This window comes from Macrobrachium nipponense, chromosome 21, assembly GCF_015104395.2.
Source record: "Macrobrachium nipponense isolate FS-2020 chromosome 21, ASM1510439v2, whole genome shotgun sequence".
Lineage (NCBI taxonomy): Eukaryota > Metazoa > Arthropoda > Malacostraca > Decapoda > Palaemonidae > Macrobrachium > Macrobrachium nipponense.
In genome coordinates this window covers 20561522-20586454 of record NC_087212.1, presented here as the reverse complement: position 1 = coordinate 20586454, position 24933 = coordinate 20561522, and the positions used below count along the sequence as shown (strand labels likewise).

The window sequence follows — 24933 nt, the reverse complement described above, 5'->3', positions numbered from 1 at the left end:
CAGAATCATTACTCGATCTTTGATGTTATTTCAGTTTTCCGGAAGTACAAAACTGTAGAGGTCTGAATTGCAGTCCTTTCAGGGAAAAGAAGCTTCTTCAGCGAGGAAAAAAAAATGGGGGGGAAAGGTCCCCAGCAGATTCATCCATTACCTCTCTTAAGCATGCTTCCTTCCCTAAGAAGGCTGCGCTCTTCATAATTAAGAGAGCATTATTATAATGCTATGCTGCGGTAAACTCGTACAGAATTCTGTTACAGTGCAGTAAACAGTACCAAAAAACCTAATAGATATCTCTGTTAAAAATTGTTTTGCAAACGAAGGCAATGTTTATTCAATGCATGTTAGAATCTCCCTCAATCCTAGGCAAAGTCCGTGATTGTAGGGCAGAGATACGGTTCGTCAATCAATCCCGCGGGAGAGAGAGACTTAAACGTCCGCGCATAACAGCAAGCTAGCTGATACCGAGTTGGTGTACAGTTACACCAGCTTACGTTCAACTTCTTGCAGTATTATGCCTGAGTTGCCAGCTACTCCATATTACGAAGGAATAGATTTTTCATTATTTGAACAGCACGAAACTCTCAAGTTGGCATATTTAAGCGAGACAGAATCCGCTAAATACAGAAGCTGATTTTGTGTTGTCATAACACTACGCTTAAATAACCAAAAACTAAATCGGAAACTCCTGGAAGATTGCAGGGAGTACCGATTGAATATACTGCGTCATCTACAACGACAGCAGCTATCAATGGTCGTCTCGCACTACTCTGCCTGAGTTACCAGCTACTCTATTCTACGAAGGAATAGGTCTGTTACTATTATCGATTAGAAGAGAATTCTCAAGCAGGCATATTTAAGCGAAACCGAATACGCTAGATGCAGAAGCTGAGTTGGTGTTGTTGTAACAATACATTTTAGCGTTGTCCTTACACCGGAAACTCCTGGAAGTTTGCAGGAAGGACCGATTAAGTACACTTAGAATACGAGTCCTTTCGGTTACTATCCGTATCAGTAATTACGATGTGCGTATATGACTTGATCCATACAGTAGTAATATAACGCAAAGATAAAATACATAAGTATTGTAATCACTTGGACAGCTAATTCTCTACTACATTCTTTCTTCTGCAAGGAAGAGAGAGAGTGAAAATATACTGTATTCGTTCTTCCAAACGAACGAATTAAAATTATTCGAGGAATCTTCTCAAGTGAAAACCGAGGACCGAAAATGACAGTTCAAACTTCTTATGTTATTGTACCTAAACTTCATTCTATTTCGTGGAAGAGACTCTGACTAATGAATGAGAGCTCTTCCGATGGTAGTCCATTTGTTGACGAAAGGAGAGACCTCCTTGGAGCGTCGACCAGACTGGAAAAGTCACCTTATTCCGATGCGAGAACTCTTACACCGATATGTTTACTTGTATCCCACCCAATGCCTGCCTTGCCACATAGTCTTGACAGAGGCTGGGCAAAAGAAGTCTTTCTTTGCGCTTTTCTCGACTCCATCCAATCTTGAACCTTTTTTAAAAGCTATTTTCGTTGAAAGAGACTTCTTCCTTTTAACAATTATGATATTGTTAAGATACAATAAAGTTTGTTCATACTTACCCGGCAGATAAATATATATATAGCTGTATTTCAGAGAAACACAGCTATACATACATCCGCCGGGCAAGTTTTATGAACAAACCAGGAATCTTGTCGGTTTTCGATAACGAAAACTGAGAAGGAGGATAGCGAGGAGCCACAGGTTGGAATTCGTCTCCAACTGAAGCTCGAAGCAAAAGAACCAATACCTAATAATCAGACGAAGCTGACGTAGAAGGTGGTCCTCGTCAGTTTCTTCTGACATCCTACTAAGTCGTCCTTCTTCTATATGAGTGGCAGAGGGGACTCCTGAAGACGGTGATATAAGTCCTTTCGATTCAATCCTTGATGAAGATTGCTGTTGTGACGTAATAGGTGCTTTCTGAATATTAGTCACTAAAAATTCCGATATAGAGGTAATTTCTTGCACTCTCTCGATGGGAGTCTCTACGAAAGTCAGATTGTCGACGAGCTTGCAGACAAATATCACGTTGTAATCCTGAGGAATGTCCACAAAACGTCCATTCGAGCGTCACGCTCAACGTCCATCCGAGCGTCACGCTCAGCGTCCAGCCGAGCGTCACGCTTGACATCCAGCTGAGCGCCACGCTCGGCGTCCAGCCGAGCGTCACGCTTGGTGTCTAAATAAGCGTCCAGCTTAGCATCTATAGAAACGTCACGCTTGTAAACACCACGCTCCCTCAGGGTCGAACTAGGAGCGTCGAGTATCTCAGCTTGCAACACACCTTGGTTTGCAACAAAAATAACGTCAGTTTACGGATAAAGAGAGACCCTATAATAAGAGAGGGGAACCCCTTGAATAGTAGGGAGAGCTTTCTTCCTCTCGATATAAGAATCTTAAGGAGGAAGTTTCTCATGTTTTTTACATAACAGCAGGTGAGACGCACTAATCTAGAAGGCGTAGCAACCGGTGAAAGAGAAGAGCGATCCGCAGTTGCGGGAGACCGCTTAGATGTTTTAATGGTAATATATCATCTTTTCTTCTAGGATGCGGTTCTGCCTGTCTCCCAGTCGGCAACGAAGCAAGTCGATGTTGCATCAAACGGATGACCCTCTTTTCTAGAATGTTCCTTTTCAGGTGAAAAGCTGATACTATGAGAAGGAGAGGAGTGAGAGAAAGCCCTATTCCTTCTCACCTGTCACTTCACAGCTCTATTCTTGGAGCGACAGGGGGGTTCAAAGACGTCGTCTGATGACATCCTGGTTCTCTTTTGAGGCGTCCATGCAGCAAAACTCTCAGGTGACGACCGCAAAGCAGCAAAAGAGAAAGGACGTGAAGCGTCCTCTTCCCTGAGATCAAAGACACAGGCCTCCCGTGCGACATCTTGCGTCTTTGATCTTTTTTGCGGCGGAGAGTAGTCACGGATAAAGGCGAAGCCCGTAAAGCAGAAGGAGCGCAGAGGCTCTGCGTACTCCTCTAAGAAACTACTGACGATGGCCACCTGTGCGACATCTAACGTCTTTGTTCTTTTCAGAGGACATGAGCGTCTTCTCATGCTCCAACTACCGTTCGGGGAGGACGCCTACAAAGGCGAAGCCCGTAAAGCAGAAGGAGCGCAAAGAGGCTCTGCGTGCTCCTCTAAGAAACTACTGACGATGGCCGTCTGTGCGACATCTAACATCTTTGTTCTTTTCAGAGGACGTGAGTGTCTTCTCATGCTCCAACTACTGTTCGGGGAGGACGCTAATAAAGGCGAAGCCCTATAGCAGAAGGAGCGCAAAGAGGCTCTGCGTGCTCGTCTAAGAAACTACTGACGATGGCCGCCTGTGCGACATCTAACGTCTTTGTTCTCTTCAGAGGACGCGAGCGTCTTCTCATGCTCCAACTACTGTTCGGGGAGGACGCCTCTAAGAGCGAAAATCCCTCACGGAGGGAACGCGCACGAACACACTCTTTTGCAGCCTGTGGCCCGTACAGGTTCTGCTAAAGGGACGCCAGATCAATGTGGAGACCCCGTAAACCTCCTTCGGTTTTCGACATGCCCTCTCCCTGGTCCTGGGAGTCCGACAGAGGTCCAGGCCTAGAGGTATTATAGGGCCGATCTGACGCTCCCTCTTGACGAGAGAGAGGACGTGAAGCGTCCTCTTCTCTAAAGCTTCTTTTAGAGGGCGCGAGTCCTTCCCAGAGCTCCAACCCCTGTGCGGGGAGGACGCCTCGGAGGACGAGAAGCAATCTTTCATGATCCGTTCTCGTGCACTATTTTTTGGCAGCCTGGGGATCGTCTACAGGTTCTGCCGAAGGGACGCCAGATCGGTGGGGGTTCCCCGTAACCCTCCTGCGGCTTTCGACATGTCCGTCTTCCTGGGCTTGGAAGTTCGACAGAGGTCCAGGCCTAGAGGCATTATAGGGCCGATCTGACGCCCCCTCCACAACACTGGGGGCACTAGACTTCACAACACTGATTGGAGAGCGAGCACTTTAGATTCCAAGTTACGAATGGAATCCACAATAACAGAAAAGGGCATTCTTTCGTAGACATAGCCTAATGGCTCGTAGGCCAAACTACAGGGTTAGGCAAAACAAAGTCTACAGAAAGGTTAGTAGGTTCATTACCCTGACTTCTGTTTACTAATGCAGTTTCTTGAGGAAGACCCCGTGATTCAATCCCACTCTAACTTGCGTATATACGAATCATCTGTCTTCCCTTCGGAATCAGTCAAACTCTCACACGTCTTACATCGATTTTTCAATAAAGAAAAAACGTTCTCAACCCCCGTGCATACCAAATGAGGATTTACCGACACTTTCGGTAGCCTCACCTTACTTGTGCAGACAACACAGTCTGAAACTAGCCGAACTAGATTCAGACAAGTAAAACAAAGGTTAATTAAATTACGATAGCGTATGCCTAGTCACACATCCAAGTCAATCATTCAAAAGATAATTAGGATACTTAAGCGGCAATGGAGAATCAAAATCCTGGTCGGAGGTAATGAAAACAGGTGTTTTCATTAAGAGCGACAGAAAAAATCTGGATAGAAAATGGGAATGGTTCCTGACTCCCGCCTCCCAGCGGCGGGAATGGGTACTAACCACCTGGCCGACCACTGCGTGTGCCGGGAGTTTTGAAATTTCTGTCGGACTTCGGAGAAATACAGCTATATATATATCTGCTGGGTAAGTTTCATGAACAAAAGAATTATGTAAGAATGAAAGAAAATGCATTTTACCCCACGTCTTGTCTTTGAACTCCAAGTAGCCAAGCTGAGTTAGCTGGGGTCCAACAACTGTCAAGTCAGGAGGGGGAGTGTGTGTTGCCTTATCTCAGGATCATGTAAATTTTCTCTCTCTCTCTCTCTCTCTCTCTCTCTCTCTCTCATTGAGATGAGAGAATTTCTATGGTACATGTGTATGTTTATTAATACTATTTTCGCATCATAATAATAGTAATATAACTAAATTCAAAATTCATATGTGATAGTATTTTAAAGAAGTACAATAAATCTATCCATTTCACTCTTTTAAATAAGGATAACCCCCTCTCTCTCTCTCTCTCTCTCTCTCTCTCTCTCTCTCTCTCTCTCTCTCTCTCTCTCTCTCTCTCTCTCTTGCCACACGAAATACTAGTATGTCCTAGTGGTAACTCTCGCCCTCTGTTTGGGCTGGAAGTGTATGTATAAGTATACCTTTAAGGACATTACTACATTTTAGGGCAAAATAATAATATACAGTACTAGTTTACAAATAATATTAAGTTTTAGTGAGATTAAACAATAACAATATTTTCTCTCTCTCTCTCTCTCTCTCTCTCTCTCTCTCTCTCTCTCTCTCTCTCTCTCTCTCTCTCTCTCTTACGTATGTTTATTTGTTTTATAGCGCATTACGAATTCATGCATAATTTTGTGATAATATTTTCTCTGTGTTGCCTTGATCGTTTTACAATGTGTTAAATACCAAAATGATCGCAATTTAGTGTACAATAAAAAAAAATTAACTCGTTAGCTTTAACCATTTTGCTCACAGCGCGATTTGTATTTAATTATATATGAAATTTTTTTTCCGCGCTGTCATATATCCCAATATTTATATATGATAATGATATTTTTTTTCATTTCTGATGGTTGCATACTAAACTTCAGGCAATGACAAAAAAGGAGCCAAAAATGAACTCTTAATCTTGAAAACTAAGTGTGCTGTGATTTTATGAAAAAATAAATTTTTCCGCTTCGGCGCTCACTCGCGAACGCCGCCGGCATATGGGAGACGAATTTTAAAATACCGCTTCGGCGTTTAAGGGTTAATGTCCTATGCAAACATTACTAGGGAAACAAAGTATCCTAACAAGGCAAGGAAAAAAGTTAATTTAAGAGGCTGTTACGGAAATATGTATTTATCTTTATATTATTGTTAAGTAGTTGTGCTGCAGAGCGCAAATGGGTTGTTCTAGTGGTAATTGAGTAGTTGAAGGACTGTTATTTATATTTGTTTCTTCCACTACGTGAGGTGAGTTCGAGTGGTGTAACCCTGATCCCGCGGGGAAAAAGCCTTGGACACGACTGCGAGAGAGGAACGGACCTCGATACTGGTGGACTTGTTGGATAGTCTTTGATGGACCTGTTGGATGGTCTTTTATTTAATGTTACTGGATTGCTCAGGAACAGTTTATGGCAAGTACGACTTCAGGGAAGTCTTGGAGTTTCGCAGTCTAGAGAATGCTGGCCAGCACACTGGGTAATTTACTTATGACCTAGTGAAAACGTATTGTCTACCGAAATACGATTTCCTTTTCCCCCGTCAAAACCTTGGCGTAACTTAGAAGAGATTGTCTGAACTCGACTTCAGTTGCTGATAGCGACCTCTGTATTCATCAACCAAACATCTGCTTCGTCTCCAATTGCTAGTCGACGATGGATTTCTTCAGAGCTCTAGTATGGATACCTTAGTCAACGGACTTCGATGGCGCTGACCAACCTTCACGAATTCAAAACCCCCATTCATCGAATCCCATCAACCTTAAACGTTCTAAGGATTTATTTTTCATCATTATTTAAAGTTAAGTTTTTGTAAATATAATTATTTTATTTTAAAGCTTTCTTTCTTTACGCCTACCAATATATACTGAAGGTATTCCTATAAGTATTTATGTTTAATTTTTTTTTCTATTACTTAATGTTAAAGGGCGTAAGAGCCTGGAATCAGTCACAAACAAGGCCCGCCCGTAACAGAGGCAGGACCAAAAACAAAAAATACAGTAAGCAAGCCCAACTGGAATTATGTAAGCATTAACAGCAAACAGAAATATGTAATAAAAACAATGATGGCAGAAGTTACATAACTGAGTGAGGAAAAACAGAAAAACAAAACAGAAGAGCAGTAGGCTATTCACAGTAACAAGCGGGCAACTCATCCACTGCCAACCAATAAATAACTTTAAAAATTCACTAAATATTATAGGCACATTATACACAATGAAAATGAAATGTATAAACACTAAAAATGAAATCCTGTAAATGGCTAAGTGAAATATAGCAAGAAGTCTAACCCCTACCAAGGTGCACAAGAGAATGAATATCAACAGAGTATCTGCAAAGCTTGGAATTTAGCTAATCATGTAGTATATATATTGAGCATATTTTCTTAGAAATGCTTTGCTTTGTGCCCTTGGATGGGTTCTGCATACTTCAAGCCTTATTTATTATTAATAAGTTTGTACAAAATCTAGTTTTATAGCAAACACATATGTAGTATTGAAACTGAGGCATCTAAAATCAAGAGGTCTGTCTAGGGTTTGCTTAAGGTACTTTCTTTAACCATACCAAGCATAAGTTCAATTACAACTAAACTGTAAACTTAAATAGCTCTTTTATTGTAATTACAGAGTCAATGTACTATTTAACTGATATTCCTGATACTAAAATATATTCAGAAATAATTTCCAATATCTCTCACAAAAGATTCCTACCAAAACTAGAATCCCATTAGTTAGCAATCCAAGTAATTTCTGAGATAAAGAACACTAATGAATACTAAGCTTACAAATTTTATCAAATAAATTACTTAAAAGGTTAAAATTTGGCAAGTGAAATCCTTGTATTTTCAAGCAATTCTAACATGACATCAATATATTTTCGATGACAACACTACTACACTCAAATAACATTCATAATTTTCATTACAAAAGTTTTTGCATGATATGATGAACACTGACAATATTGCATTGTCAACATATCTGAAGTATTTTTCTAAATTTCCACCCAAAATCAATGATTTACAACCTACATCAGGCATAATAGTGAAATTTATAACCACCTAAGATTGATAGCTTTTTAAGAACTTCACACGTAAAATACTACGATCAAATTATACTTACGTGTATGTTGGTTAAGCCAATCTAGGTACTTGATGCGCATCTCTCTTGCAACTATATCATCATTCACTTCACAGGCCTCAATATACTGTTTGACTTTTGTCTTTCTATCTCTTACTGAATTTATAAATTCTTCCCATATTTTAACAGCATACGCTCCTTTTGCAGTTTTTGCTATGATTTTGAATCCTGTAAAATATAAAATAATAAAATAAAATAACACGAACACCAACTGAGATTTTGTTAGGGTTAACATCTTCCATGTTTTCATTTATACAAGTACAGTAATTTCATTAACACTAAAATAATAAAATTGTCAGTTATATACATATTATTCTCCAATAAAAGTAAAATAACAAATACAAAAAATCCACCGTCAGGAGTAAAAGTCCTCTAGGAGAAAACTTTATTTTATTTATGGAGCAAACTACACAAAATAATTCTTTCTTGATAAAAGCCACCGCTTGACAAACCTGAAACTGCTGGTAGAGTAGAGAGGTGCAGCAGGTGAACTTTTTAATAATAATAATAATAATGTTATCAGAACAAATAGGGTGATACATGCCAATAGACCAGACTTGATGACAACTGACAAACTCAATAAGAAAGTATCACTCACTGATTTTGCAATAACATGGGACACCAGAGTAGATGAGAAAGAGAAAAAATTGAGAAGTATCAAAACCTAATAACACAGAAATAAGAAGAATGCCAGTAAAAACTGTACCTACAATCATAGGAACACTTGGCATAATCCCAAGACCTCTGAAAAGGAACCTGGAAAAACTAGATGCCAAAGTAGCTCCATGACCCATGCAGAAGACTGTGCAATTAGAAACAGCGCACATAGTGAGAAAAGTGAAAGTGGTATACTCCTAAGTAGGCAGAATGCAACCCAGAACCCAACCTATAAAAACCACCCAGTCGAATAGGATGACTGAGATAAGAAAAAAAAATAAATTTAAAAAAAAATTTTAATTTTAATAATAACAATACCACTACTAAAGTTATTCCTAATTGTAGCACTACAGTTGTTATAATAATAATAATAATAATAATAACAGAGGACTGGCACAACAAACCAATGCACGGACAATACATAAGACAGACTAAAGAACTAGCCAGTGATGACACATGGCAATGGCTACAGAGGGGAGAGCTCAAGAAGGAAACTAAATGAATGATAACAGCGGCACAAGATCAGGCCCTAAGAACCAGATATGTTCAAAGAACAATCGACGGAAATGACATCTCTCCCATATGTAGGAAGTGCAATACGAAAAATGAAACCATAAACCACATAGCAAGCGAATGTCTGGCACTTGCACAGAACCAGTACAAAAAGAGGCATGATTCAGTGGCAAAAGCCCTAGGTAGAAGTTTAGCCTTGACATCCTTCTTAGCCCTGAACAAAGGCACAAATGATAAAACAGCATCTCCTTTACAAAAGCCTACCTTATTGGAGAATGCTTGTAACTCGCTCACTCTTTTTGTTGTCACTAGCGCTACCAAAAAGACCGTCTTCAAAGAAGCAGATTCCAAAGGTTCAAACAGATCTGCAGATAAGAATTTTAGAACTACATCCAAGTTCCATGAAAGAGATTGATACTGAACTTTGGGGACTTCGATTTCAAATGATCTCAACGCCTCTTTTAAGATCTGGATCGTTAGAAATTGTACATACAATCTTTTTTCTTTTGTTTGAATGCCGACTCGCCTATCGGCGTGGAGATGTGAGCTAACTTTAACAGTAGGTAAGATTCATCTCTGATAAGGTCATTTAAGGAACAATGGCCTCATTTTCCCATCTTCCCTACAATTTAGATCTTCTTGCCTCACTGCTTAGGATAATTTGTATGAGCGAATTGCTGCTGTTTTGCAGTCGGGTAATCAGACTGGACATTGTTCGCCATACAATGATTTTTAATTGTCCAGGTGGTTTTCTGTGAACATCTGTGAGGCGGAGTTGTAGTGAGGAGTGTTTGTGAGGCATCTCAAAATGTCATTGTGAATGACAGTAATATGTCTCATGGTCTCTCAGGTGTAGTTCGTCCACAGGGAGCACCCATAGATACTGTACCAATACGAGCAAAAGAGAAGCAGTTTAAAGTCTCAGCAGCAGAAGCCAAACCTCCTTGCAATCATGTTGCCAATAGCACATAGTTTACAACACCTCCGTTCTATGTTTGCCGTATCTTTAGGTCATCCGTGATAACATGACCCAAATAAGGAAATTTGTGCAAGAATTCCAGCTCAAGATTTCCAGGAAAATTTGTGGTTCTGCAATATGTTTAAGCAATCTCGGAAACAGCAACATGCACTGGGTCTTCGTTTCGTTGTATAGGATATCAAATTCCCCTTCATACTGGCGGCAAGTGTCGATGAGTCGTTGGAGACCTTGGACTGATGGAGAAATCAGAACCATATTGTCGGCATACCATAGGTTGTTTAAAGTGGTTTCATTGACAGTGCATCTAGTTGGGAGTGAGTTCAGTTTGACATTCAGGGCATCTGTGTACATATTAAACAGGTATGGTAAGAGAATGCTTCCTTGTCGAAGCCCATTTAGGGAGCCAAAGGTGTATGATATGTTACCCCATTTGACACAGAATTGCTGTGTGGAGAACCAGCAATATAAAATACCAATTAAATATAGTGGTATGCCTCTTTTATGCAGCAACTAAGATATGTAATAGTTCAACACTTCTTTCAGTATGTAGATGCAGGTTTCGGTTGAGTGGTTTGTTTTAAATCCGAACTGGTTGTCAGTGGTGTGTAGAAAGGGGAGAAGTCTCACTAGAAGAACCGACTCGAGTATCTTTGACGTGATCGTTGTGGTTACAATCGGCTGGTAATTACCATGGTCAGCTACATCCTTTAGCTTGTTTTTTATTAATGGCATCAATGCTGCTAGCAAAATGTGAATTAGCGATGGCAGAATTTGAAAGCCTCTGCGGGAAGACCATCACAGCCGGGAAATTTATTATTAGGTAGGCTTTTTATGGCATCGTTGATGTTACCTGGCATAATACGATCTGCAAAATTAAATTAAATGTTATCAGTAAGGAGGTTATCTACATCCCTTCGGGAATTTTGATCGCTTATGCAATTCAGGTTATTGCTGAAGTGGTCGCCCCACATACTTGCGATAGCCTCGTCCCCAACTGCTTCCCCTACTCTCTGACAGATTTTTAGTTTTAGGATTTAATGACTGGATATCTTTCCAAAGAGGAGGATAATCATCGGATTTTCTAGACATTGCATCGGCTCTTAGTTTGTTCATTTAATCTGCAGTGTTTAAGAGCAAGTTTGAACTGCGCTCTCGCCTGTCTCATTAGTAATGCAGTGTCCTTCCCTCATTCTACCATTTTGCCTCCACTGTAAAAACATTTCTCTTGAGTATGTATACAAATCTTTAATCAAGTCATTCCATCCAGGTATATTATGAGAATTACCTCCATGAAATCTAAAGGCGCTCCTGCCCGAAGCAAGCATAGTGGAGATTATGTTTGAATAGAATTCATTCAGATCCCTCCTGTGGTGGTCATTTTTTCAGTTTGTGTTAGTACAAAGTAAGGCATCTGCCGGTTGAACCATTGACTTCAACCTGGTTTCTGTGGTCGCCCTAAAGTATCAGGTTTTCTCTTGGTTTTTAAAATGGTTTTACCGCTGGTGGCCGGTCAGTTAGGGGGTTAACAGTAGGTTGGGATGTGGTACTGAATAACACCTGTCATGGGATGTGATCGTAGCCCGTTGCAAGATCATAGCGAATACTGAAGGTCATAGTAGAATCATGAAGTTGTGCCATGTGATGCAATGATCCAGCCAGGAGGTTGGAATTGCATCCACTCTATTTTGTACAAGAGGTTGTAAAGATCGGGAAGCAGCAGTATGGATTCATGAGAGGAAGCATGACGGTAGATGCCATCTTCAAAGTAAGACAGCTACATGAAAAGAGGCTAGAAAGAAACCAGGAGCTTTATAGTGCATTTATAGATCTAGAGAAAGCATAGATAGAATCCCAAGAGAAGTGATGTTTTGGTGTTTGAGGAAGAGGAAAGTCTCAGAAAAGTTGGTTAAGACTGGTCGAGGTGATAGATCAAAGAATGAACAGGGTGATTTATTATTAGGTAGGCTGTTTATGGCATTGCTGATGTTACCTGGCGTAATAAAATCTGCAAAATGAAATTGAATGTTATCAGTAAGAAGGTTATATACATCCCTTCAGGAGTCTTGATTGTTTATGCAATTCAGGATATTGCTGAAGTGATCATAAGCACATAAATTTAGGGGAATGAACTACTTCCATAGATGAGTATCTGTGTTACTAAAGGGATGTTGCAGCCTCATTTTGGCTCCAGCAGCACTGTTTTGTCTTTTACTTCTCAGCAATTATTTCCTTAATTCTCTTCCCACTTAGCTTTCCACTTTCTATAACTACTTTATTTCAATATTCATCTCACATTTATGCTTCAAGTTACCCCTATGAGAGTATTAAAAAAAACAGATTTTAAACAGGTTTTAGCATGTTTAATGTTATTGTCCCTCCAAGGATCCACAGGAAAGACCAACTCATCTTGAAGAACTTTCTCATAGTCTGCCTCATCTAGAATAGTGCTTATTGGCACGGTGATATTTTCAAGGAAACAAGGTAAGAGGGCTCCTCCCTTGCTTACAGCAACTACCTTGGTTTCCCCTTCATCCCTCTCACACAGACATGGCAACAGTGCATAAGTTGGTATTTTTTTCTGTTACTTGTCAAGTCTGTGAAAGAAATAATACTCATCACAAATTCCCATACCTTTTTATCAAGGAAAGTGGGTGGATTTGAAGACTCATAGCAGCTATCAAAACTGTTTTTGATAGTGTAGCCACTGTTCAATCTCAAATGAGCTTAAACTTGAGGCCAAGTCACATGCATTACTCACATTCTTTATTCCAGATACCCATTAGGATTTAACAATAAACAATAAGATAAAACATGAACCTATATATGAGCTATCCCATGCAGTTCTAAAATGACTTCTCTAATTATGTCAGGTCCAGTTGCAGGATTATTGTGCCTTTCCCAGCAATATTTAAGCATGACCACAGCATCAAGAAGGCCCTGACTTTCTGTTAAGTTAACTGTGAAAGCATGTTTGCAATTATTTGAAGAGGGGTTTCTCCAACATTCATTCAGTCGAATCTGCCATACACATCAACAGGGAGTCTGCTGTTACACTGAGAGACCCTGTGAGGTGACATACTGACATGCGCCAGTATCTGCATGTGCTACGTGTAGGATAGACAGCATGACTGCTGTCATCTTGTCCAAGACCAACAAAAAGTGAGTCATCTTCAGAGACTTAAATTTTCTGAGAAAGAAAAAGCCATCACCTGTTGGAAATTAATACAACACCTCTTCAGAACAGAACCACTACCTGACAATCCTCCTAATGGCCTCCCTAACCTGTTAAGGAAACATCTGAGTTTATTATTACTTGCATGGAAGGTGGAGTCAGTTTGACCAGTTTTTTCAGAAATCCCTTCCCAAGTCAAACATGGAGTCTTCCCACTAGAGTATCTGAAAGAGTATCCTAACAAAATCCCAAGCATACAAAATGCCTGCTGGGTGCATGATTCATTGTTTTGAATGTGAAAGGACAGAAAGCTGGCACCATCCTGAGAGGGTATTGGTTTTCTAAGATCATGGATGTAGTACTATACTTTCCATTAAACCTGAAAAAAAAGTTGCCTCTATGGCTTTCATTGCTACATTAATAGGAAGGAACTTTCTTCTTTGGCAGTTTTATAATTCCCACTGATGGAGGGACTAAGTGCCATTTTATGTTAGGAAAAGCAGCTGTCCCAAAATTCCAAAAAACCAATCTCAATCATAGTTTTCCTTTCATTAACCCTCTTACGCCGAAGCCCTAAAAATCAAAACCTCTCCTGTATGCCGGCGCCGGTTTGGAGTGAGCGTGAAAGCGGAAAAAATAATTTTTTCAAAAAATCACAGCGCGCTTAGTTTTGAAGATTAAGAGTTCATTTTTGGCTCATTTTTTTTCATTGCCTGAAGTTTAGTATGCAATCATCAGAAATGAAAAATAATATCATTATCATATGTAAATAATGCGATATATGGTAGCGAAAAAAAAAAATTCATAGATAATTGTATTCAAATCACGCTGTACAAAAAATGCTCGAAGCTAACGAGTTACTTTTTTTTTCGTTGTATTGTACACTAAATTGCAATCCTTTTGATATATAATACATAGTAAAACAATAAAAGCAACACCGGAAAAATATTATCACAAAATGATGTACGAATTCGTAACGCGCGGACGTAAAAAAATGTTATTTTCAAAAATTCACCGTAATTCTAAATATTGCTCTAGAGACTTCCAATTTGTTTCAAAATTAAGAAAAATGATTGAATATTACGATACTGTAAGAGTTTTAGATTAGAATTGCAGATTTCGACCATTTCGGACGAGTTAAATTTGACCAAATGTCGAAATTTTTATATATTTTTTTTTTATATGCACATATTTCGGAGATGGAAAAAGCTACAACCTTCAATTATTTTTTATTGTATTCTTCATGAATTTGCGCACATTTTGATATATAAAACTCTATAAAAAGGCTAATATGAAATGGAGCAAATATTAGGATAATGCAATGTATGTATTTCGGAGACTTGCGGCCGCGAATCGGCACGCGGAGTGAAGGTAAATATATTTTTCAAAAATTCACCATAAATCACAATATTGTTTTAGAGACTTCAAATTTGTTTCAAAATGAAGAAAAATGACGGAATATTACTAGGCCGTAAGAGTTTTAGCTTACAATTGCGTTTTTCAACTATTTCGGTAGAGTCAAATTTGACCGAACGTGGTTTTTTTTCTATTTATCGTGATTTATATGCAAATATTTCGATAAAAGAGAAAAGCTACAACCTTCAATCCTTTTTAGTTGTATTCTACATGAAATTGTGCACATTTTCATATATAAAACTTTATGTAACAGCTAATTTTAAATGGTGCAAACATTTCGACAATCGCAAAAAAAAATTTGATTTTTTCGGAAGAGTTACCGCGCGAACGTAAGGAAAATTTTTTTTTTTTTTTTCATAAATTCACCATAAATCGAAATATTGTGCTAGAGACTTCCAAGTCGTTGAAAAATGAAGGTAAATGATTGAATATTACTAGAATATAAGAGTTTTAGCTTACAATTGCGTTTCTCGACCATTTCGGTAGAGTCAAAGTTGACCGAAAGTTGAAATTTTTGCACTTAACGTTATTTATATGAAAATATTTCGAAACTGATAAAAGCTACAACCATGGGTTGTTTATTGTTGTATTGTGCATGAAATTGCGCACATTTCCATATATAAAACTTTATGTAACGGCAAATTTAAAAGGGTGCAAACATTAGGACAATCGCACGAAAAAATTTATCGGAAGAGTTATCGCACGAACGTAAGGAAAAAGTTTTTTCATAAATTCACCATAAATCGAAATATTGTGCTAGAGACGTCCAATTTGTTGCAAAATGAAGGCAAATGATTGAATATTACTACAATATAAGAATTTTAGCTTACAATTGCGTTTCTCGACCATTTCTGTAGAGTCAAAGTTGACCAAAGGTTGAAATTTTGGCACTTATTGTTATTTATATGGAAATATTTCAAAACTGATAAAAGCTACAATCATGAGTATTTTTTTGTTGTATTTTACATGAAATACGCACATTTTCATATATAATACTTCATGTAAAGGATAATTTAAAATGGTGCAAAAATTATGTCAAAGTGACGAAATAATTTTCGAGATGTGTGACTGATACTTTTTAGTGCGAAAAGAAAGAAATTCGCGCTTGCGCGCCTGCGTAGCGATTGTAAACAAAACAATGCCTTGATCCGTGAACTCCCAGCATCCCCCAAGGCGCGTGATACAAAAGTTTTCGGCTGGTAGGCCTATAAGTATTTTTCCGCGAATTTTTAAAAAAACTTTTTTGAGCCGACGTATGATACGTCCAATCGGCATACGGGAGACATTTTGACTCTACGTTTAATACGTCCAATCGGCGTAAGAGGGTTAATACAGTATTTTCTATCTAGTAAAATGATGCACATTAAAGTACCACACCACATTATTATTGGGGTGGGTACTGGTGCCCCTGATACATACTTTTACTTGAGGGTTTTATGGTCTGATCTGGTTGTTGTATTAGTACAAGTTGGAACTATGAAAGTGGATTGTGCAGCCTTACTTTTAAGGGCTGAAAAATGTTTACACATCACATCCAACTTATTAGCCAAGACTGACATGAACTCCTCATGAATAACATCTCTGATCAAGTGGAATCTGTCGATTAGGGATGCCCACATGAACTGTTGGAGCCAAGGCAGCTACATCCCTGCTAAATGGCAGGATAGAACACTATAATCTCAAAGAGACAGACACTTTAGATGGAAGAGGGTGGGCCCTATTTGGGTTCTCCTTAATATCTGATTAACAAAACCTGTTAATGCCCAGTGCCTTCAACAAGTGCCAATATCCATGCCTTTTCAGAAACAACAGAAACTAACAACCTTATCACTGCAGATTATCCTTCATCCTCATTATCCTGCAATTAATTTTACCTTCTAATTCTTCAAACATTCTTCAGGTCTTTGTGGTCCATTTGTGTATAGCACAGGTGGATACTCATACAACCATTATGTTTTTCACTTTCAGTACATTATTAAGACTACTGTGTGATATTAAATATTTTATAAAATAGGTTCTCGGCTCATGATTTTGCACAATTGTATGCTGCGATTATTCTGAACATGTATTTTGTCTATGTATTAACCCTTAAACGCCTATTGGACGTATTGGGTGCTTAACTTACGTATGATACGTTGACGCAAAAAATTTTTTAAAAATTTGTGGAAAAATATTTATAGGCCTACTTGGCGGAAACTTTTGAATCACGCACCTTAAGGGATACTGGGAGTTCACGGATCAAGATGTTGTTTTGTTTACAAGCATTAACCAGGCGCGCATGCGCGAATTTCTTTCTTCTCGCACTAAAAAGCATCAGCGACACATCTCAGAAATAATTTCGTCACTTTTGACATAATTTTTGCACCATTTTATATTAGCCATTACATAAGAGTTTTATATAAGAAAATGTGCGCAATTTAATGTAGAATATAATAAAAAACAAACCCTTGGCTGTAGCTTTAATCAATTTTGGAATATTTTCATATAAACAACGATAAGTGCCAAAATTTCAACCTTTGGTCAACTTTGACTCGACTGAAATGGTCGAAAAACGCAATTGTAAGCTAAAACTCTTATATTCTTTAATATTCAATCATTTACCTTCATTTTGCAACAAATTGGAAGTCTCTAGCACAATATTTCGATTTTTGGTGAATTTTTGAAAAAACTTTTTCGTTACATCTGTGCGGTCCGATTGTCGTAATGTTTGCACCGTTTCATATTAGCCGTTACATAAAGTTTTATATATGAAAATATGCGCAATTTCATGTAGCATACAACTTAAAACAACACATGGTTGTAGCTTTTATCAGTTTTGAAATATTTTCATATAAATAACGATAAGTGCCAAAATTTCAACCTTTAGTCTACTTTGACTCAACCGAAATGGTCAAAACCTGCAATTGTAAGCTAAAACTCTTACATTCTAGTAATATTCAATTATTTACCTTTATTATACAACAAATTGGAAGTCTCTAGCAAAATATTTTGATTTATGGTGAATTTTTGAAAAAAACTTTGTCCTTACGTCCGTACAGTAGCTCTTCCAAAAAAATCAGAAATTTTTTCGTCAGATTGTCGTATGTTTGCACCGTTTTATATTAGCCTTTACATAAAGTTTTATACAGTAGTACCTCGAGATACGAAAGGCTCAACTTATGAAAAACTCGAGATAGGAAAGCAAATACGAGGATTTTTGTGGCTCAACATGCAAAAATTGCTCTACATACGAAAGGTTGTTGCTGTAAAGTCCGAGATTTGCCCAGACCACCAATAACAATTTTAAAACTCGCGCGCCGCCAACGGAGTAGACTCGCCACCATCCTCCCGCTCTCCCATTGGTTCCTGATGCTAGTCACTGCCATAAGATCCTGCTCTCTTATTGGTCAGCATCCCTCCCATGATCCCATCATGCATCGTACGTAGCGGCGTTCTTCTTCAGCCATTGCTTCTCACCAGCGTTAACGTACAAACGCGGAATTCGTTCGTTCACATATACAATTTTGTTTGGTTTGTTAACGTAAATTCGTGTTAGTGATTTCGTTGTACTACTTTATCGTGTTGTGTGAGAACTTAATTAGTATACTACATAACTTAATTAAGTACAGTAGAGTCACAGGTCCCAAGAAAGTTGCTGAAGTTCACGGAAAGAAGAGAAGGCTTTCTATGCAGACAAATATGGAGATAATAAAAAAAGTATGAAGCTGGCATGCGGTTGAGTGTGATCGCTAAGGAATATGGTTGAAATCCGTCGACGATAGGCACCATCCTTAAGCAGAAGGAAGCCATCAAAGCAGCTACACCTTACAAGGGCGTGACTATTTTGTCCAACAAGAGGAGCCATGTGCATGAAGAAATGGAGAGGCTGCTTCTCCTATGGATTGAGAACAAAGAAATCGCTGGTGATACAATAACCGAGACGGCAATCTGCCAGAAGGCCAGCGCTATTTTCGGTGATTTGATTGCCCAAGCCGAAGACGGCGGAGGAGAGGGGACATCGACGGCAACCCTAGACTTCAAGGCTTCCCATGGGTGGTTCGAAAAATTCTGTAAACGGACTGGCACCCATTCGGTGGTGAGGAAATTGAAATCATGTTAAAAAAAAAAAAAAAAAAAAAAAAAAAAAAAAAAAAAAAAAAAATTAAAAAAAAAAAAAAAAAAAATTAATTTTAAGTTTTTGGTAAAGTTAAATGTTACTGTTTTGTTAATGTGTTTCGTAAAGTTTAGTTTCTGGCATTTTTAGTGTGTTTCGTTAAGTGTACATACTACATAACAAATTATCTGCTGTTTGTCCTCCTCCTCTGTTGCCACTTTCTGAGATAGCCTCACTCGAAAGGTAAGCTTCCACATTTTACTACATACGTACGTATGTACGTACAGGATTTCTTGTATACCATGTACACTAATACACTTTATTTACAGGTACTATGTAGTACATATTAGCAGTACATATTAAGTTAAGTATTGAATGGTCCAAATTGTTGTAGTATTTCATTGTTTATAGGTCAATTTAGCTTTATTATGAAATTTCCTGGGGTGCTTTTGGAAGGCTTGGAACGGATTAACCATTTTACATGTAAAATGCAGTTCAAGATACGAAAAACTCATGATACGAAGGCTGCCTCGGAACGGATTAATTTCGTATCTCGGGGTACCACTGTATATGAAAATGTGCGCAATTTCATGTAGACTACAACAAATAACAACCCATGATTGTAGCTTTTATCAGTTTCTAAATATTTTCATATAAATAATGATAAGTGTCTAAATTTCAACCTTCGGTCAACTTTGACTCGACCGAAATGGTCGAAAAATGCAATTGTAAGCTAAAACTCTTACATTCTAGTAATATGCAATCATTTACCTTCATTTGGAACAAATTGGAAGTCTCTAGCACAATATTTCGATTTATGGTGAATTTTTTAAAAAATTTTTCCTTACGTCCACGCGGTAACTGCCGAAAAAATCAGAAATTTTTTCGTCCAATTATCATAATGTTTGCACCATTTTATATTAGCTGTTACATAAAGTTTTATATATGAAAATGTGCGCAATTTTGTGTAGAATACAACCAAAAACAACACATGGTTGTAGCTTTTATCAGTTTTGAAATATTTTCATATAAATAACAATAAGTGCCAAAATATCAACCTTCGGTCAACTTTGACTTGACAGAAATGGTCGAAAAACACAATTGTAAGCTAAAACTCTTACATTCTAGTAATATTCAATCATTTACCTTTATTTTGCAACAAATTGGAAGTCTCTAGCACAATATTTTGATTTATGGTGAATTTTTGAAAAAAACCTTTTCCTTATGTCTGCGCGGTAACTCCGTCAAAAAAAATCAGAAATTTTTTCGTCCGATTGTCGTAATTTTTGCACTGTTTTATATTAGCCGTTACATTAAGTGCCAAAATTTCAACCTTCGGTCAACTTTGACTCTACCGAAATAGTCGAACAACGTAATTGTAAGCTAAAACTCTTACATTCTAGTAATATGCAATCATTTACCTTCATTTTGCAACAAATCGGAAGTCTCTAGCACAATATTTCAATTTATGGTGAATTTTTGAAAAAAAACTTTTCCTTACGTCCGCGCGGTAACTGCTGAAAAAATCAGAAATTTTTTCGTCCAATTGTCGTAATGTTTGCACAGTTTTATATTAGCCATTACATAAAGTTTTATACAAGAAAATATGCGCAATTTCATGTAGAATACAACAAAAAATAACCCATGGTTGTAGCTTTTATCAATTTTGAAATATTTTCATATAAGTAACAATAAATAGAAAAAATTCCACCTTCAGTCAAATTTAACTCGACCGAAATGGTAGAAAACTGCAATTGTAAGCTACAACACTTACAGTCTATTAATATTCAATCAATTAGCTTCATTTTGCAACAAACGGGAAGTCTCTAGCACAATATTTCGATTTATGGTGAATGTTTGAAAACAACTTTTTTTTTACATCCGCGTGTTATGAATTCATGTATCATATTGTGATAATATTTTCTCTGTGTTGCTTTGATTGTTTTACAATTCGTTACATACCAAAATCATCGCAATTTAGTGTACAATACAACGAAAAAATAATTAACTCATTAGCTTTAACCGTTTTGCTCACAGCACGATTTGTATACAATTATATATGAAATTTTTTCGCGCTGTCATATATTTTAATATTTATATATAATAATATCTTTTTTCATATATGATGGTTGTATACTAAACTTCAGGCAATGACGAAAAAAGAGCCAAAAAAGAACTCTTAATCTTGAAAACTTAGCATGCTGTGAATTGAAAAAAAAAAAACTTTTTTTCCGCTTTGGCGCTCACTCCTGAACGCTGCCGGCATACGGGAGACACTTTCGGAAATACCAGCTCAGCGTTTAAGGGTTAATAACTTTTTCATCATTATATTATTTACAATCTTGATTATTGCCATCATCATATCATTTATATTCTTAATTATTGCTTTACAATATGGTAGCTTTGTGTTTTGTATTAACCCTTAAACGCCGAAGGGGTATATTAAAAATCGCCTTCCGATAGCCGAGGGAGTCTTGGAGTGAGCGCGGAACTGGAAAAAATATTTTTTTCAAAAATTCACAGCGCTTAGTTTTCAAGATTAAGAGTTCATTTTTGGCTCCATTTTTTGTCATTGCCTGAAGTTTAGTATGCAACCATCAGAAATGAAAAAAATTATTATTATTATATATAAATAATGCGATATATGATAGCGCAAAAACGAAATTTCATATATAATTGTATTCAAATCGCGCTATGCGCAAAGCGGTTAAAGGTAACAAGATAATTTATTTTTCGTTGTAATGTACACTAAATTGCGACCATTTTGGTATATAACACATTGTAAAACGATAAAAGCAACACAGAGAAAATATTATCACAAAATGATGCATGAATTCGTAACAGGCTGACGTAAACGAATATTTTTTTGCAAAAATTCACGATAAATCTAAATATTGTCCTAGAGACTTCCAATTTGTTTCAAAATTAAGACAAATGGTTGAATATTACTATACTGTAAGAGTATTAGCTTACAATTGCAGTTTTCGACCATATCTGATGAATTAAAGTTGACCGAATGTCGAATTGTTTTATATATATTTTTTTATATGCAATTATTTCGGAAATTAGAAAAGCTACAACATTCAAATATTTTTTGTTTTATTCTACATGAAATTGTGCCCATTTTCATATATAAAACTCTATGAAATGCCTAATATGAAATGAAGCAAATATTCCGAGAATGCGACGTACGCATTTCGGAGATTTGCGGGGGAGAATCTGCGCACGGAGGGAAGGAAAGTTTTTTTTTTTAAATTCACCATAATTCTAAATATTGTGCTAGAGACTTCGAATTTGTTTCAAGATGAAGATAAATGACTGAATATTACTAGAATGTAAGTGTTTTAGCTTACAATTGCGTTTTTTGATCATTTCGGTAGAGTCAAAGTTGACCGAACGTGGTTTTTTTTTTATTTATCATGATTTATATGCAAATATTTCGAAAATGAGAAAAGCTACAACCTTCAATTATTTAATGTTACATTCTACATGAAATTGCACAAATTTTCATAATCAAAACTTTATGTAACAGCTAATTTAAAATGGTGCAAACATTACCACAATCGCACGTATGATTTTTTCGGAAGAGTTAACGCGCGGACGCAAGGAAAATGTTATTTTTTTCATAAATTCACCATAAATCGAAATATTGTGCTAGAGACTTCCAATTTGTTGCAAAATTAAGGTAAATGATTGAATATTACTAGAATATAAGAGTTTTAGCTTACAATTGCATTTTTCGACCATTTCAGTATAGTCAAAGTTGACCGAAGGTTGAAAATGTGTCACTTATCATTTTTTATATGAAAATATTTCAAAACTGATAAAAGCTACAACCATGGGTTGTTTTTAGTTGTATTGTGCATGAAATTGCGCACATTTCCATATATAAAACTTTATGTAATGGCTAATTTAAAATGGTGCAAACATTACCACAATCGCACATATGATTTTTTTCGGAAGAGTTACCGCGCGGACGTAAGGAAATAGTTTTTTCATAAATTCACCATAAATCGAAATATTGTGGTAGAGACTTCCAATTTGTTGCAAAATGAAGGTAAATGATTGAATATTACTAAAATATAAGAGTGTTAGCTTACAATTGCGTTTTTTGATCATTTCGGTACAGTCAAAGTTGACCGAAGGTTGAAATTTTGGCACATCGTTATTTAAATGAAAATATCTCAAAACTGATATAAGCTACAATCATGAGTATTTTTTTTTTTTTTTTTTTTGTATTCTACATAAAAATGTGCACATTTTCATATATAATACTCCACGTAATGGCTAATTTAAGGGGGCCGGCCGGAACCGCTATATATGGTGGTATACGGTGAAAAATGCAAAGTCATGAAAAAATTCATGGAGCTTCATATGGCAATTGAGAATACGTATACGAAATATTTCGTCAAAATTCCTCTTACTTTCGTAGTTACAGGGAAATTAGTTAACATAACTCAATAAGCCTAAAACACTGATCCGTACAAGAAAATGCAATATTTCTTCTATTATCGTAAATTTTTATAATTATTGTCAAATAAATTGGGAGAAATGGCATCTGTAGACATTCCCCGAGTCGAGAAGGAGACTTCAGGCTCAGGTACCAAGTCCAGTCATGAATTAGTGCGCTCACAGACATCAAGTAGTCTACACGTTCCATTTCACCTCTTGACATTCGCTTGCCTTTACGTATGTTTATGTATGTTTCAGCAAGAATTTCATCATGCCAATGAGGAAAAGACAAGGAAAACATCTCGCTAACATACAGACGAAGAAAAATCGCTCTAGTATTACAAAATATCATAATATTCTCGTAGTTAGTGAAGAGAGAGGGTAGGGTTGCTTAGTAACGCCCCCTTCTTGCCTGACAGTACACGTCACACTCTGCCCAAGGCTACGATCTTTGAGCAAAGAGATCTTCATTTATTATAAATAACAAAGTTTTGGTTTTTTAATACCCAAAATGGAATATGAAATTCATAATAATCATGATTTATTAAATTGTCTTTGTAAAAAAAAAAAGAGTACACCTTCGAGTTTCACCTCTGACATTCTCTTGCATTTATGTTTATTTATCTTTGTTTCGGGCAAGAATTTCATCATGCCAAAGAGGAAAATACAAGGAAAACATCTCGCTAATATACAGAAGAAGAAAATTCGCTGTAATAAGCCGAGTTAGTGAAGGGGAGAGAGAGAATTGCGTAGGAAGGAGTGCCCTATCTTGCCTCAAGCAGTGCCCCAGGCTGCTATATATGAGCAAAGGGATCATCATTTATGATTAAATTATGACAAATAAAATAGTTTTGGTTTATTAATACACAAAAAAGAAATATAAATTCAAAATAATCATTATTTATTAACATTGTCTTCATAAAAATACGAAGGAAAACTTTGAACGCCTGTATCTCAAAACTATACTTATTGACCTTCAAAATCTATCTTCTCACTTAGTTTTAAAGCTATAACATTGGAATTTAGTATATAACTCAGAAAGACATTATAGAACAATCAAATAGAGCCCTTTTTTTCAATTTTTGTTTCGTCTTTTTTTTTTTTTTTTTTTCTCCTGATTTATAGGGTTTATATTTTTACCATATTGAAAAATTCATATCTAGCAAAAAAATGACTTTTAGAAAAAAAACTCTCCATTCGATTGGAGGTCTACATCAGGTCTATATATGGTAGTAATCCCAGGTCTTCATATTAAATATCAAGGGAGGAGATAGAATTTGAAAAATGGTTATTTTCGGGATAAATCGCCCTGGCGTCACAAAACCGAAGGTCAGAGGCGAAAATCATATGCAGTTTGGAGATGTCCCAAGTCACCTTATTAAGTGGTATGAATATCAAAGTCCTGTCCTTAAAAAATGGCATTAGCCGGCCGGCCCCCTTAAAATGGTACAAAAATTATGTCAATGTGACAAAATAATTTCTGAGATGTGTCACCGATACTTTTTAGTGCGGCAAGAAAGAAATTCGCGCCTGCGTAACGATTGTAAACAAAACAACACCTTGATGCATGAACTCCCAGCATGTATTTTTCCGCAAATTTTTAAAAAAACTTTTGTATGTAGACGTAAAATACGTCCAGTCGGCACCCGAGAGACAAAAAAATGTCGACGTAAAATACGTCCAGTCGGCGTTAAAGGGTTAACAAGTTTGT

At 37.0% G+C, this 24933-nt stretch overlaps 1 protein-coding gene across 1 annotated transcript in view; it reads right to left on the bottom strand.

Annotated features, from left to right (window-relative positions):
- Nucleotides 1-24933, bottom strand: part of LOC135197829 (U3 small nucleolar RNA-associated protein 6 homolog) — a 277323-nt gene that overhangs the window by 135179 nt on the left and 117211 nt on the right. The window contains exon 9 of the mRNA XM_064224974.1: nucleotides 7923-8108. Within this exon, the coding sequence (XP_064081044.1) occupies nucleotides 7923-8108 (186 nt within the window). The remainder of the gene's footprint in view (nucleotides 1-7922; nucleotides 8109-24933) is intronic.